At 46.7% G+C, this 17,423-nt stretch overlaps 1 protein-coding gene across 1 annotated transcript in view; it reads left to right on the plus strand.

The window, feature by feature from the left end:
* Positions 1 to 297: 297 nt before the first annotated feature.
* Positions 298 to 17,423, plus strand: part of Znf112 (zinc finger protein 112) — a 31,042-nt gene continuing 13,916 nt past the window's right edge. Inside the window, exons 1-5 of the mRNA XM_029479258.1 lie at positions 298 to 483; positions 6,290 to 6,338; positions 9,037 to 9,163; positions 10,562 to 10,657; positions 11,477 to 13,865. Of these exons, the coding sequence (XP_029335118.1) occupies positions 6,324 to 6,338; positions 9,037 to 9,163; positions 10,562 to 10,657; positions 11,477 to 13,865 (2,627 nt within the window). The 5' untranslated portion in view covers positions 298 to 483; positions 6,290 to 6,323. The remainder of the gene's footprint in view (positions 484 to 6,289; positions 6,339 to 9,036; positions 9,164 to 10,561; positions 10,658 to 11,476; positions 13,866 to 17,423) is intronic.

The following is a 17,423-nucleotide window of genomic DNA, read 5'->3' on the forward strand; positions in this document are numbered from 1 at the left end:
TTAAGGATGGCCCTGCAGATCCCGTGAACTGTAGACCCAAGCAGTCCCTGGCATGCTCTAGGAAAGCGCTGTTTATACCAATCTTCCACAGAAAGCAGGGAAAGCATCGTGATTGGAAGATTTTTGGCTTAGGGTATGACAAGGACTTTCAAAGTTTGAAGTCCAGTATCCTTACTCCATGGCACTTCCGCTCTGGGAAGGCAAGGACTCTGAAAATTCTGGGAAATGTAGTTCATGACGCTCTCATCCCCGGGATGATAAGATAACTTCCGCTGCAGGGGGCTGAGAGGCCATCCCATTCCGGTTGGGAAATGTGGGAAATGTAGTTTGGGAATCCTCAGTGTGCAAGAATAACTTCCTCTGCAGGAGACTGTTCTCCCCGCAACCTTCGGGAATTCTGGGAAGTGTAGTCCTGGCTGCCTATGCGGGAAGAGTCACTTCCGCCCCAGGTGTGTGAGGCCTTGTTCTGTTCCTTTCAGAAAGGTGAGCCCTCCCCTTTACTGACCCCTCCCGAGTCTGAGCGATCCTTTTCAGGGTGCCCTGGGTGATAGCCACCAGGCGTGTATCCTGGGTAAGGAAATCTGCCTCAGAAAGGTAGACCGTGACCTTACTTTGGAAGAGCATGCCCGAGTGGGCTGCGATTGCACACACTGACTCAGGCCTGGCCCGGGGCTGTCAGTCACCTGGATGGAGGGTCTCCTGGGCGATGGGCATCCCCAGCCACCTCCCTAGCTGTAGTCACGATGCCATCTCCCAGCAGTGGAGTTCAGACTCTCCATCTCTGCCTCCATGCTTTCCTCAACGCCTTGGTACCTATCCAAGAGTGATCTAGAGTTTCCTGCAAGGCTCAAAACTGCTGACGCGCGGTAGGAAATGCTTTCCAAATTTCAGAGAAGCTGGACGCTTAAGTGACCCACGGAAGATCTCCTGCTGTAGGGTCTCTGGACCCAGCCTGTCCCCATTATCAAAGTCCTTAATGACTTGCTTTGTTTTTGTTGAGACAATCGTTCCCAGCTTTGTGTGCAGTGTCCACTGTGCCTTACGGGGGCGGGGAGAGGTGTTAGCTGAAGTCCGGTTTCTCCGAGCAAGTTGGCTTCTTAATCCTTTATATAAAAAGTGCTGCAGGGGAGAGAGGCATCAGAGAACGTGGTAGTGGTGCGGTCGTCTGAATGAGAAATGACCCCATAGGATCCAGCCTTTGGATGCCAGGTCCACAGTTTAGAGGGCGGGGTGCTGTTTCTGGAGGTTTGGTGGCCTTGCTGGAGAAATACGTCATGGGGCGGGGTCAGCCTCCAAGGCGTTTACTCGCTATGCTTTAGTTTCAGAAGGGAGCTCTCAGCTTCTTGCTCCTGTTGACAAGTCTGCCACCTGCCATGCTGTCCCTACTATTATGGAACTGAAAGCCAAAATAAACGCTTTCTTCCACACCTTATTCATGGTGTTTGATCACAGCAACAAAAAGTAACTAATACACAAGGGTAGACCTTAGCATCCTTCCGTCAATCCGTCTGTTCCGAGGAGTGAGGTTCTCTTTACTCATTGGCAGATCCAGTTATGAAATTACCCTAATATTTTTAAATTAATTCTGGACGGGATAGAGAAATGCTTGGACATAAATAATAAGTATGAAATATAAACATTTAAAACTAAATGCTGTACCGGTTCTATCCAAATTAATAAATATAACTCTTATAAGAGCTTTATTGGATGTGGAGTCATCGTTATTTTTATCACTTCTATTTAAGGAAAAAATAAAATTTGTTTTTTAAAACATAGGTTAAAAATTTACTGATTGTACCAAAAAATATAAAATTATTATCATTATATCCTGTGTTCCTAGGTAATTATATTTCTTTATAGTCTACTTATTTTCTTAGTAGTATACACTACAGTCACTTCTACAATCATATTTGCAGATAACACTACAGAATTATTTTTACAATCTTATTTGCACTAGACATACTGAAATGGCTCAGCCTGCAAAGGCACTTGCCACCAAGCCTGACGTCCTGAATTTGATCCTTAGGACTCATATGGTGGAAGAAGAGAATTGCTGTAGATGCACACACCCACAAATAAATAGATTTAAAAAATAAAAAGTGGAATTGGGAATGGAGAGGTGATTAACAATCAGCACTGTTTTTGCTCTTGCAGAGGCCCCAGGTTCAAGTCCCAGAACCCACAGGTGACTCGTAGCTACCTGTAACTACAGTTCCCGGGGAGATAGACAAGCAGGCAGATACTTAAAAGTAAATAAAAATTAAGATATAAAGTGCACTGTTGAAGTCCTCAACCTGTATATTAAAACAAACAAACAAACAACAACAACAACAAAACCCCAAACATGTGCCTGGCCCTAGGTTCAATCCCCAGTCCTGTGTGAAAGAAAAAGCATAAAATGCATATTTTTCTTAGGTAGAGATTTTATTATCTATAGCAGAGCACATACAACCCCCCCCGCCCCCCACCAAGGCTTCTGGATTTCACAAGCAGTATTAAAATGGTGATAGTAAACATGCCGTGGGGCCCTAGAAATGGCTCCAGGTAAAGGAGCCTGCTGCCAAGCCTGATGACCCGAGTTCAATCCCCAAGACCCACATGGTGAAAGGAGAGAACCAACTCCCATACACATGCCGCAGTGTGTATGTGGCCAGGTAGTAAGAAAATAAAATTTAACTTTAGCTGAGTGGTAGTAGCACACGCCCTTAATCCCAGCACTCGGGAGGCAGAGGCAGGCGGATCTCTGAGTTCAAGGCCAGCCTGGTCTACAAAGTGAGTTCCAGGACAGCCAAGGCTACACAGAGAAACCCTGTCTTGAAAAAAACAGAACAAAAAACTTCTTTCAGTTTTAACAAACTAAAATACTGTGAAAAATTAGACATGTTTGTTACAATGCAAGATCAACGGCCAAGCAGAAACAGAAATTCTGGAGCTAGAGTAAGAAGTTACGAGATAAAATGAGGGCTGGAAAGATGGCTCACAGGGTTAAGAGCACTGATTGCTCTTCCAAAGGTCCTGAGTTCAATTCCTGGCAACCACATGGTGGCTCACAACCATCCATAATGAAATCTGACACCCTCTTCTGGAGTGTTTGAAGACAGCTACAGTGTACTTACATATAGTAAATAAATAAATCTTTAAAAGAGAGAGAGATAAAATGAAGGAAATAGTAAAAATAAATAAGTAAATAAATAAATAGATTCCCCTAGTGAAGCAGTCAAGAAATGAGAGAAATAAAGTCAGGGAGGACAAATGGAACAGGAATACAGTGGTGGTCTGGACCCCATCCACATCAGCAGTTACTGGATACAACGGGGAAAAAAATGTATTTCAACTTAGAGTTCCAGGTTATAGTCCATCATTGTGGGGAAGTCAGGAACTTGAAGCAGCTGATCCATCACACACAGAATCAAGAGCAGAGAGAAATGTATGCCTGCATGAGTGTGTGCGTGCTTGCTTGTGTTCAGCTTAGTTTCTCTACATTTGTCCAGTTCAGAACCCCTTGCCTAGGGAGCCGTGCCTCTTACAGTGGCCTGGGTCTTCCCATATCAAGTAGTTAAGACAATTCCACATAGATAATGCCCACGTGCTAAGACAGATGATTCATTATTGAGATTATGTTTCCAGGTGATTCTAGTTGATAATTAAAGCTATCTATCACACTAATAAATCAAATACATAGGTTAAAAAGATTACAGATTGGCACTAGTCATGGTGGCATACACCTTTTATTTCCAGTACTTGGAATAGGCAGGCAGATCTCTGAATTACAAACCAGCTTGGTCTACATGGTGAGTTCTAGGCCAGCCATAGTGAGACTTTGTCGCAAAACTAAACAAAATAAAAACCAACCAACCAATATATCAGTATATATTGTATATTGTATTATATATGTGTATGTGTGTGTGTCTGTATTGCACACTCTGAAACCCGTTCACTCTTAACATGAGGCATCTGCACACATGTGCTCCACTATGTCTTCCTGACAGTTCTCCATGACAGAGCTCAAATACAGCGTCTCTGCTCTGCTCGTAAGTCATTTGTATCCCCGTATTTCATTATAGACAAAGAGAAGAACCAACACAAAGGCAGAACACAGAGTGGTTTTGTTAATATAAGGCACAGGAGACTTCAAGACTGTTGTCACCTGTGGCTGCCATTGCACAGTTTGCCCTGTTAGACATGACCATAATCACAGAACATCACATGAAGGACAACGGACAGACCAGAGGGATCTCAGCACTGTTCTCAGTGAACAGCGCAAGAGTGCACTGAAAACAGTGTGGATACCATGGCTGTAACCATGCTGTTAACCGCTAGATCCCATCCACACTTCTAGAACATTCCATCAAGAAACTGCCAACTTTACATCTTCAGGTTCATTGTTTGTGCTGGGCCAAATTTGCTGGTGTCTCTGATGCTGATCTCAGACCTGTCTCCCATCCAAGCTGCACATTTTAGGGCACAGGAACTGTATAGAGTTCCCATCATGCCTCTTGCCTGGTGCAGGGATGGGCAGAGAAAAATTAGCATCACCTGTTTGTCATGGGTGTGCCCTTCAACAGGGACCTTTGACTCAAATATATTCAACTTCTTTGAAAATGGGTGTGACTGAAGCCCCCCTCTTGTCCCTGTCCCTGGGCAGTCTTGGTGGGATGCTAGAGAATGTAGCCTTGTTAGAAAGTAGAAAAGGTGATGTGTATGGATTTGTAATGACTAACCTAAATAAATACACTGTTCAGAGACAAAGGCTGGTATGTGCACTGTTAACTTGAGTGATGACAAGCGTGGTTTTATCAGTTGCTAACACATTTGATGTTTATTATACACTATCTCTAACACATTGTGCACATGCCCTGGTTTCTCCTTCCAAATCAGACTCGGTATTTTTGTGTGCATATTTGTGTATTGCATGCATATGTATTTTGGGGACAAAAACCCATGTAAGTGCAGAGATAGGAGCAGGAGGAGAACATCAGATGTCCTGCTCTATCCTGCTTAATTCTCTTGAGACAGTCTCTCACTGAACTTGGAGCAAGGCTAGTGTCCAGCAAGCCCCAGCAGTCCTCCTGCCTGCACCTCCCAGAGGCATACAGTCAGGGAATTCTTTTCACAGGGATGCTAAGGATTAAGTTTGGGTACTTATGCTTGGGCAGCAAGACCTCCTAACCACTGAGCTGCCCCCCCCCTTACTCCCCAGCCACTTAGGTATGTGCCATGCTCCTCACACACAAGAAATGTGTCCTATGGTCAGAGTTCTCCATGCTAATGTGGTACCTAGAGGCCTGGAGGGCTTAGCCAATAAGCGTCATTTCCCAGACATTCCTCCCTGCAAAAGGTATTTAATCTCAGTCCCACCCTGAGAAGTGGGTATGGTACATTATGCATCCATTTTCTGCCATGAACAGCTAATAAACTGTTTAGAACCATGGGGAGCCATGGAGAAGGCATTCTACTACGGAGCCACAACAGCTTAATTCTCCAGTAGCAGGCCTCTCTGCGCTCCCAGCCACAGCTGCCACCAAGCCTGCCTCTGCCAAGCTAAGGACAATCACCACTGGGACTAGCCAGAACTCCCCTTTCCCTCTGCCCTGGGCTAGCTGCTAGAGTCTGAGAACCCACGGCCCTGGTCTCATAGTAAGCCTGGGGATCCCCGAACCAGCTCCTGCTTTCCCACATCTCAGACTCTGCTTTCCTACCCCTGAAGCAGCGCTTCCAAGCAGCCCAACACCCGCCCTGGTGGTGGCATGGGATGAGCACAAACTCCCTGTGCAGCTCTAGGCCGTGTCCAGCAGTGTGTGTGTACATAAGCACAATCAGAGGACAACCTGCAGGAGACAGTCCTCTCCTTCCATGTGGGTCCTGGAGGTTAAGCTCAGGTCGTCAAACTTGGCAGCAAACAACCCTACCTGCTGAGCCATCACAGCCCAGCACCAGGTTCTGAACACAGGCATTTTGTCCATTGCTGCTACTTGGAAGCAATATATTTCTCCACCCTCCTTCACCACATTTCCTAGGACAAGAGTGAACACGCTGGGAGATGGCCAGCATGTACTAAGGGCAGCTGGGAAGGCTGGTCCTGCTTACAGCCTATGGCGGGACACCCTGGGACTCCTAGGATGTGGTGCGCATGCCTGGGCTTCCGGGGTGTGTAGAATGTGTGCGCATGCCCCACTGTGCAGCACGTGCATGTGGCTGCATGCAGAGGGGAGAGGCATCTTGATCTCACCTGGACAAAGGTGTGTTTTCCCTCTCTCATGGCGTCTGTCACTCTGCCCTGCCTTCCCAGGTCTCCATCATTTCCTAGAAAAAGGGAGGAGAAAATGACCAAATTGCAGGTGAGTTGATTTTCATTTCTGCTGTTATGTTCCCTCATGCCTCAGAGTGGTCACACTGTTCCCCCGTGAGAAATGGCAGCAGGTACTGGGCTGTGTATGTATTAGGTGCAAAGAAAATTCTTCTTTTGTTTATTGTAAAACATATTTGTTTATTCGTGAACACTCATGCCATGGTGTGCTTGTTGAAGTTAGAGGACAACTTCCGGGAGCCTAGTCCCTGGCTTCTGCCATGTTGGTTCTGGGATTGAATGCAGGTAGCCAGGCTTAGGGCAGGTGCCTTTACCTGCCCAGCCACCTTCTCTGCTCTTTTCTGTTCAGTTTGAGTCGCTCCCTCTATGGGGATTAAGTTAATCTTCCTTCCTTCCTTCCTTCCTTCCTTCCTTCCTTCCTTCCTTCCTTCTTTTGCTTTTTTCTTTTTGAACTAGGGTCTTTCCATGCAGCCTGGGCTAGCCCCATCATCTGCCTCATATGCCTGAGTGCTGTGAAGACAGACACATCATTTTAATTTTGTAAATAAACAATGTAAAAGAGAAAAGTTTAAAAAACACACACATCACTATGTTACTTACAGCATCACCCCCCACTGAGCCCCTAGGTTCTTTGATTATAGTCTCTGGCACTCTGGAGTGTTCATAAGTGCATGTATGTACATGTGTGCATGTATGCACATGTGTGTGCACATGTTCACCATTTATGCCTAATTGAATGTAAAAGTTCTTAGTACTTCAGGGCATGGTCACTCTCCATCCATTACCTCATTCACAAGTCTGAACAATGAAGTGAGGCCTGGATCCTTCACACTTCTCCATGAGATGAGTGACTCCTGTTCACACAGGAGGAGGAGTGTTCACTCTGTTCCATGTTCACATGGAGGAGGAGTGTTCAGGCAGCTCTGAGGGCCTTGCTTTCTGGGTCAAGAGAGACAGGCTTGTTTGCGTGGAAAGGCTCAGTGAAAGACAGAGCACAAAGCAGAGGAAAACAGAGGAGAGTAGAGCAGGGAAGAGGAGAAGAGAACAGCAGAGGAGAGAACAGAGCAGAGGAGAGCAGGGCAGAGGAAAGGAGAACAGAGCAGAGGAGAGGAGAGCAGAGCAGAGGAGAGCAGAGCAGAGCAGAGGAGAGGAGAGCAGGGCAGAGCAGGGCAGAGCAGGGCAGAGCAGGGCAGAGCAGGGCAGGGGCAGAGCTCTCCCTCCATAGCCAAGAGCAAGATGCTCAGAAACTCCTTCAGAGCTGGTGCAGGCTTGAATAGACCTGCAGTATAAACATTTAGATTTCCTTAGAGCAAACCAGTATGCAAATGTTTACAATGTAAAAGGAAGTGAGAACAGTCATGTCTGACCAGTGGGTGGGTACTACAGAAGAAGAAATTGTCATGGTGAGCAAGAGCCAGTGAGATGGCTCGGAGGGTAAAGGAGCTTGCCGCCAAGGCTGATGGCTGAGCTTAATCTATGGGACACACACCATAGGCGAGATACTGACTCCCCAAGTTGTTCTCTGTCCTCCACAAGTGCTCCATGGGATGCAGGAGCTCCCTGCCACACACAAATCAGTTGAATAATGACACTGAGAAAGGAGAAATAGTAAACATAGAGAGAGAATATGTACTACTTATGTGATTTAATCCGAGAGCTCCAGGTTCAGTGAGAATATACTGTCTTATGGGAGGAGAAGGAGGGGAGATGGTTCGTTCAGCAGATAAAAACATTTGCCACACGGCCTTGAGTTCAACCCTTGGGATCTGTGTACAAAGCCAGATGTGGTGGTGTCCATCTGTAACCCCAGCATTCCTGTGGTGAGATGGTAGGAGGGTACAGGAGAACCAGCAGGAATCCAGCAAGCAACCTGGCCCAGAGTACACGGTACAAGAAAGACTGCATGCTGCTCCGTTCTTCTGTAAGGCTTATGGCCGGAGCCAGCTCCCAAAAGACCTCCACGTACAGGCCGTGCCATGCACTTCCAGGAGACATACCTATGTATGCACACAAAATGATAATCATAATTCTTTTGTAAGATGCAGAGAATAGAGAAAGACAGTGGTGTCAGCTTCTGGCCTCCAGACGCTCGTGCACAGGTGTGGACATGTGCACATGCACCCTCACAGACGTGTGTACATCCACATGCACGCGTGACTTAGGGTTTTACTGCTGTGAACAGACACCATGACCAAGTCAACTCCTATAAGGACAACATTTAATTGGGGCTGGTTTACAGGTTCAGAGGTTCAGTCCATTGTCATCAAGGCATGGCAGCATCCAGGCAAGCATGGTGCAGGAGGAGCTGAGCATTTTACATCTTCATCTGAAGGCTGATAGGAGAATACTGGCTTCCAGATAGCTAGGATGAGGGTTTTAAAGCCCATGCCCACAGTGACACACCTACTCTAACAGGGCCACACCTTCTAATAGTGCCAGTCCCTGGGCCAAGCATATACAAACCATCAATATGCCACACACACATGAATGTGCATCCACACACATGCAGTGCACACACACACACACACACACACACACACACATGCTCACATGCACATGGATTTCCTTTGCTGTTTGGCCCTTATGGTGGGTGGATCTAGCTAAGTAGAGGACAGGCAAAAGCAAGAAATTCAACCTGAGAGGCTCAGAGTTCCCCCCGGCTTCTCGCTTCATGTCTCCCCAGCACCACATCTTCTGTAGTCACAGCCTACATGTGCTTGCTGTCACAGGAGATGGTGACCTTCAGGGATGTGGCCGTAGTCTTCAGCGAGGAGGAGCTGGGGCTGCTGGACGCTGCCCAGTGGAAGCTGTACCAAGAGGTGATGCTGGAGAACTTCAGGATGCTGCTCTCAGTGGGTGAGGACTAGGAGCTTGGGAGCACCTTAAGTTATTCTCTGTGCTTGGCTGTCTGGCTGGAAGCACAGAAGGTTCTCATGGCTCCTTCCAGGCAAACTTTGGTTTGTTGTTGTTGTTGTTGTTGCTGTTGTTTTGCCGGCTTGACACAAGCTAGTGTAGTGTGGGAGGAGAAACCTCACTTGAAAAAATGCACGCATCAGAATGGCTGGCCTGTAGGCAAGCCTGGGTGGCATTTCCTTCATTAGTTACTGCTACAAAAGGACCCAGCCCACTGTGGGCAGTGCCACCCCTGAGCCACCCCTGTGAGTGGCATAAGGAGGCAAGCTGAGCAAGTTATAAGGAACAAGCCATTGAGCAGCATCCCTCCATGGCTCTGCATCAGTCCCTGCCTCCAAGTTCCTGCCATGAGTTCCTGCCCTGGCTTCCCTTCATGATTGTCTATACCCTGGAAGATGAAATAAACCCTTTCCTCCCCAATCATCATGTTTATTATGGCAACAGGGAGCAAACTAGGGCAGTGGGCACACTGGGCCCTTCAGCATTGGTTTATGGAAACCCATTCAGCATGCTGCCCAGCTTGCTTTGTTTTATAGGACGTATAGCAGTGACTATTTGCCTAGAGAAAGCCTCTAGGAGTTGTTTTAAAAATATATTTAGTGTGTGTTGTAGTTAGGGTTTTACTGCTGTGAACAGACACCATGACCAAGGCAACTCTTATAAGGGAAAACATTTAATTGGGGCTGCCTTACAGGTTCAGAGGTTCTGTCTGGTATCATCCAGGCAGGCATGGTGCAGGAGGAGCTGAGAGTTCTATATCTTGATCCGAAGACATCAAGAAGGTTGGCATCCTCAGGCAGCTAGGAAGAAGATCTCCAAGCCCACCCCCACAGTGACACACTTCCTCCAACAAGGCCACACCTCCTAACAGTGCCATTCCCTGGGCCAAGCATATTCAAACCACCACAAAGGCCAGAGAGGGCATCAGATTTTCTAGAACTGGAGTTACAGATAGTTGTGAACCACCATGTAGTTCTGGGAGTCAAACCCTGAATCCTCTGGAAGAGCAGCCAGTGCTTTTTATTGCTGAACCATCTCTCCAGCTCTGGAGGCTTCCTTCCTTCCTTCCTTCCTTCCTTCCTTCCTTCCTTCCTTCCTTCCTTCCTTCCTTTATTTTTTTCTTTTTATTTATTTTTGTTTCTTTGAGTCAGGGTCTCATATTGCCCAGGCTAGACTGTCTCAGACTTACTGTATAGCCGAGGATGACCTTGAACCTCTGCTGGTACGACAGACATACACCTCCATACCTAGGTGGTTTTTTTTTTTTATTTATTTATTTAATTTTGACAAGGAAGACATCATCAAACTCTTGCTTTTTTTTTTTTTTTTTTTTTTACATAGCACATCAGCCCTTCACACCGGGTCTGATAGCCCAGCTGGAGAGTAGAGAGCAGCTTTGGATGGTGGAGGCTGAAGCCCATGCAGGTGGACTTTCAGGTGAGAATGGTGCATTGGGGAGAGTAGGTGGGGTGCTTTCCAGAACATACCAGCTCCCCTGCTCCCCATTTCATAAATGGTATAATTAATTTTAAAGTGTTTAGATTAAGCAGGCTGATCAGATGGCTCTGGAGTAAAGGTGCTTAGCACCAAGCCTGAGGACCTGTGTTACTTTCCTAGAGCCCATGTGGTAGAAGGAAGGAGTGAACTGACTCCCCCAAGTTGTCCTCTGACCTCCACTGACATGCCATGGCTTGAGTACACACACAGGCACATACAAACATGCATGCACAGGCACACACACACATGCACTACACACATGCACACACATTCACACACACACATGAACACACATACACACACACACACAAACACACATACACACACACATGCACACACATCATGCACACACTCATGCACACACATATATACAGACACACATGCACACATACTCACATACGAACACATATGCACACACACATGCACACAGAGAGAAGACAAAAAACTTTGGGAATGTCCTTTTCTTTTGTCCACTGGGTCACCTGACAACCCATGGTAAAGCCATAGTGGCATGCATAAAGTTCGCTAGATCTTTTGAATGGGGCCATATTTAATATCCAGATTCTATTAGAAAACCCAGAACTTAAGGTACCCAGAGAACCTCAGTTTTGTAGCTCCTATGTGTGTATCAGAGACTTTGAAAGAACTCATAGAAACAGCATGACATGCCAGTGTCCCACTATGAGCAGTGTGAGATGCGGCAGGCTCGCAGTGAGGTGCTCACTTGTGCATTTGTCTGGATTCTCTTTCTCCTCATAGGACATGCTGTGGAGAACGCTGAAGACGTGGAAGTAAACTCCCTTTGTCCCAAGGAACTCTCCTTCTGTCAGACCTGGCTGTGGGATGCAGGCACATTATCCAGTGGTCAAGAGTTCATAAAAAGATGCCAAGGGAGTAATGGTGAATCTCAGAGCCAAGAAGCTTCCCCTCGCCTGGTGTGGGCAGGAATGCCCATGCAGATTTCTGAAGACGGGAATTACGGGTTGCCTCCTGCACTCGAAGGCTCTGCTTCAATGAAAAATCAAGAGTTTCCTTCTCTGAGATCCCAGCAGTCTTGGGGGAAACCATATCTTGGCAGGCCATGTGTGACATGCCAGTGGAAAGGTCAGCAAACATCCATAAGAAATCACTTCTGTAGGTATGGCAGTGTCCGCTGTTCCTCCTATCACAGTGACAATGAGGAGCTATACAGCAAAGGAAAAAGCTATAGTTTCCATGACCACAGAGGAAAGACGGTGAAGGTATCGTTACTTAACCAGGACTTTATTGAATTAGGGCCAGAGCCCTGCCCACGTACCAAGTACAGAGAAGCCTGGGGCCATGACGACAATGACCACAGCTCTCACACACATCAGCAGTGCCACTCAAGAGGGAAGCCGTGTACACGGAGTCTGTGTGGAGAGGGCTGTGGTGATAGGTCAGCCCTCCATGGTCATCCAGGTCTTGAGGCAGGAGATGAAGGTGCTGATGGGAGCCCACCTCTGCAGTCTTCTCCAAGAGTGTGTATGGAGCAAGTGCCACGCGAGTGCAGTGGGAATGTCCACTATGGTTCCCCTCTTAACACTTGTGGGTGTGCCCACCAAGGCAACACCTCCCAGAAATGCAGCATCCCCAAGCAAGCTATTGGTAGTCCTGTCCACCGCAATAATACCTTTAGGGCTCATCCTAGGGAAGAGCCCAATAATTATGAGGAGAATGGGAATGTTTTTAATCAGAGTTCATGTCTTCAAGTTAGTCAGAAAATCGGTGCTGAAGAGAAGCTATGTCAAGGTGTGGAGTGTAGAAAAAATTTCACACACTGCTCAAGTGTGAACATTCCACACAGAGTCCATGTGGAGGAGACTCTGTGTAACCCTGATTGTGATAACCACTTCAGTTTGCCCCCACATTTTCAGGACTTTCCAGGAGTGCATGCCAGGGAACAACCATACAATCGTTTGTGCCGTACCAGCTTCAGTCAAACTTTGTGCCTTCAAGGCCATCAGAAACTCTACATTCGAGAAAAGCCTTCTCATAGAGAGGGTGGAAGTGACTGTAACTGGAGTTCCACCCCCAAGGATCCTCGGAAACAGAAACTGCACAAATGCAATGCCTGTGGGAAGGGCTTCAGTCACAGATCAGTTCTTGACATTCACCACAGAATCCACACAGGAGAGAAGCCATACAAGTGTGAGGAGTGTGGGAAGGGCTTCAGCCGGAGTGCATACCTTCAAGGCCACCAGAGAGTTCACACAGGAGAGAAACCATACAAGTGTGAGGAGTGTGGGAAGGGCTTCAGCCGGAGTTCACACCTGCAAGGCCACCAGAGAGTTCACACAGGAGAGAAACCATACAAGTGTGAGGAGTGTGGGAAGGGCTTCAGCTGGAGCTTTAACCTTCAAATCCATCAGCGGGTTCACACTGGAGAGAAACCCTATAAATGTGGAGAGTGTGGCAAAGGCTTCAGTAAGGCCTCAACTCTCCTGGCCCATGAGAGAGTCCACACAGGAGAGAAACCTTACCAGTGTCATGAGTGCGGCAAGAACTTTAGTCAGAAATCCTACCTTCAAAGCCATCAGAGTGTCCACTCTGGAGAGAGACCATATATATGTGAGGTGTGTGGGAAGGGCTTCAGTCAGAGAGCCTATCTACAAGGTCACCTGAGAGTCCACACTCGAGTAAAACCCTACAAATGTGAGGTGTGTGGGAAGGGCTTCAGTCAGGGTTCACGCCTTGAAGCACACCGGAGGGTCCACACAGGGGGGAAACCATTCAAATGTGAGACCTGCACAAAGGGATTCAGTGAGAGTTCCCGCCTCCAGGCACATCAGAGGATCCATGCGGAAGGAAGACCCTACAAATGTGACCAGTGCGGTAAGGGCTTCAGTGGCTATTCCAGTCTCCAAGCCCATCACCGAGTCCACACTGGGGAGAAGCCATACAAATGTGAGGTGTGTGGGAAGGGCTTCAGTCAGAGATCGAATCTCCAAGCTCATCAGCGCGTGCACACAGGAGAGAAACCTTACACATGTGATGCGTGTGGTAAGGGTTTCCGTTGGAGCTCAGGCCTTCTGATCCATCAAAGGGCCCATAGCCGTGATACATTCTACAGGAGTGAAGAGTGTGAGAGCAGTTATCCACCTGGGAACCTATGCAGAAATGAAGACCTGTAAGATGCCTTTCTGGTGGTTTTTTTTTTTTCTTCTTAATGGAGACATACTGTTTGTACCCACCATGAACACTGACAGTGGTTGGGAACAGACACAGCAGAGAGCTCTAATGAAAGGGCTCTACTGAGATTTTGAAACCTCAACAAGCTATGGCGGAGAACCAAGAACTTCCCATCGCCGCACAGTTCAGCGGGGATTAACAAAAGAATGATATCTATGACTGCTAGAACATAAGCTTGGTGATAGAGGAACATGCCCGCTGCCAAGGCTGCGGGAGCATGACTGGAGAGATGGCTCAGCAGTGACGAACGAACACTGGCTGCTTTTGAAGAGGACCACTACATGGCAGCTGTCTGACACCTTCCTGGTGCCCAGACGTATGTGCAGGCAAAGCACTCACAGAAAAATAAATCCATAAAATGGACCCATGCTGCTCCTTTATAACTTAATGTATCACTCAGCGCTCTTTGCTCTATGAGTAAAAATATGCAAAGAAACAACATCTGAAACTATTAAATTTATTTCAGAATGGATTAGGAGAGATCTTATCAAGATATGAAAGATATCTTATATCAGTGCAAATAAATGAGTTCCATTTGAAACATAGGACCTTCAGGAATATTTTCATCTGCAATAACCACAGTTTGGCTAGTTAGCATCCCCTTGTCTTGTCCTAAGCAGACAGGTGCACAATTCCTTCTTCTATAGGGTGTACTGTTAAGGCTGGCTATGTGTGTGCACATGTGCCTGCACATGAATGCAATGTCTATGGAGGACAGAAGAGCGTTTTGGATCCCCTAGAAGTGAGTTGTGTTAAGAACCGAGCTCTGGTCCTCTGCAAGGTCAGCGGATGCTTTTAGTTGCTGGCATCTCTCCTCTTGCTCATGCATTTCTTGTCAGCCACCACTCTCGGGAGAGTATTGCGCAAGCTTGTGGTGGTTTCATCAGCCAGGGTGCTCTGAGTTCTGAGTAACAGAAAGTTCAGGACTATTTGGACTAGTCACAGTATTTGTACAAATGCAACAATAAGAGAGGGCAAGGCTTGGGCTGGGTCAGGCTCTGGCCTTCCTGTTGTTCTCTTAGTTCTCTCACATGGCTCTCTTCGTGCAAGCTCTTGTCTTCCAGTTGCTTATGAAATGGCAGAATTGTGTGCCCCGCCCCTGCCCTCCCAACCAAAGTACGAATGCTGTCTCAATGGTGTGTGGCTGAGTAGGCCTCTCTGACCTTCAGTCAAAACAGACCAAAGAGGCAAAAAGGGAAACCATTGCTGGACCTTCGGACAACTAGACTGACCCTGGTACAAACAATGGGGAGTTATCCTGAGAAAATGGAAACCTACAGTCAGAGAATCCTTCTGTGGTATATATATATATATATATATATATATATATATATATATATATATATATATACAGCAATGGCCCCAAATTAAAGGAACATCAGGGACACTTGAAAAAAAGTCCCTAAGCACTCCCATTCTGACCATAACAGTGATATTCTTAAGATAATGACTACAAGAGAGTAATGAAAACCAGGAGGTGGTGGCGCACGCCTTTAATCCCAGCATTCAGGAGGCAGTGGCAGGTGCATATCTTAAGTTTGAGGCAAGCCTGGTTTACAGCTAGAGTTCCAGGACATCCAGAATTACACAAAGAAACCCTGTCATGCAATTATATTCTATCCCTATCTATCTATCTCGCTCTCTATCTATCTATCTATTTATTTATCTATCTATCTATCTAGACCCAATTCCAGCCTAATTCCTGGCCAGATCCATTACAATACTCTGGCAAAGCAGGTGCACCCATTTCCAGGCAAAAGCACCAATTCTGTCTCGTAGCTGTCTCCGAGCTATGTAGCCTTTGCTTGAGAAGTGAGGACGATCTATTGCTAGGAGACAGCAGGCAAATAACTACAATGACAATTGGGAAAGACTGTGTTCTGGCATGATCGGGGAATTGTGTAGCTCAGGCTTGCTTCAAACTTGCTGTATGAGATTAGCTATGACTAATCACTGTACTCAAGGCTCTAGGAAAAGCCTGGGCAGTGGTGGTATAAGTCTTTAGTCCCAGCACTCAGGAGGCAGAGGCAGGTGGATCTCTATGAATTCCAGGCCAGCCTGGTCTACAGAGTGAGTTCTAGGACAGCCAGGGCTACACAGAGAAACCCTATCTCGGTTTTTTAAAAAAATCTAAGTCTGATATGGTGGTATACATACAATTTAGAGGTTTAGGCAGGAAGATCATGAATTCCAGGCCAGCTTGGGCTTCAAAGTGAGACTCTGTCTCAACAACTACAAAAATTATGCTTAACATAGCTGAAAAAGGTTATCAGAGAACTTCACTAGAGGCCAATAGGAACAACCCAACTAGTCCAGGAATGTAGGTGCATGCATTCGATCCCAGCACTTGGAAGGTGGAACAAGAAGGTTTAGGAGTTCAGAGCTTTTCTCAACCACAGAGCAAGTTTGAGGCTAGCCTGGTCTACCTAGTTTTAATTTAAAAATTTAATTTCAGATGCACAGCTGTCACTGACCATGCCACAACTTCCGTGGTGGGCTAGCTCACTGCAAGCCATGTGTGAATTTTGTATCTTTGTAATTTCATTACACTTTCAGAGGTTACTTTGCTGACTTTGTGTGATGCCCGCAAGCTATATTGTATAAATATATATATAATTTCATACATGTTTCTATGGAGAGCTACATGTCACCTGTCCTTAGAAACCCCCACACAAACAACTCACAGGCTCCTTGCTACTGAGGAAAACTTGAGATCAGGGATGACTGGAGTCATTAAATTTGATGTTTATTGGACACATTTCCAAATGGAAAAGAGAACTTCCAGTTCTGGTTTGTTTTCTGTTACTGTGATAAACACTGAACAAAACTATCTTGGGTTGGACCTGCCAATCACAGTCAATCTCTGAAGGAAGCCTGAGTAGGAACCATGGGGGAACACTGCCAACAGGCTTATTGCTGTCCATGGCTTGCTAGGTGTTTGTTTGTTTGTTTGTTTGTTTGTTTGTTTGTTTGTTTGTTGAGATAGAGCTTTGGCTGTCCTGGAATTCACTGTGTAAACCAGTCTGGGCTCAAATTCACAGATTCCTCCATCCTCTGCCTCCAGAGTGCTGGGATCAAAAGCCAGTCCTGACTGCTCAGCTTGCCTTTTTGTATACCTGGGGATCATTTGCCCAGGGGTGGCACCGTTTACTGTGGCCCCTCTTCCCCCAGCCTGGAACCTGCTTGCTCAAGGGTGGAGCTACCGGCTCATTCGTCNTGCCACGCCCACTGCTGGAACCTGCCTTTGTTGCCTGGAGGCACACACGTGTTCGTCCTGCTACTGGACCCTGAGTTACTTGGCGGGATATTGGGTTCCCTCCCCCTTCCTTTATAACTGAGTGTCTGAAAATAGTAAAATTGAGCCTTGAACAGAATGTATGTTGTCTTGGCTCCATTCATTCTTCTGCCCCATCTAGATTCCTCTCTTTTCAGTTCGAACTGCCATTCTCAGTTGAACCGTTCGTGTTGTAGACTGCGGGCAGGCCGCAACAGTTGG

The sequence above is a fragment of the Mus caroli genome, chromosome 7, assembly GCF_900094665.2.
Source record: "Mus caroli chromosome 7, CAROLI_EIJ_v1.1, whole genome shotgun sequence".
In the NCBI taxonomy this organism is placed as follows: Eukaryota; Metazoa; Chordata; class Mammalia; order Rodentia; family Muridae; genus Mus; species Mus caroli.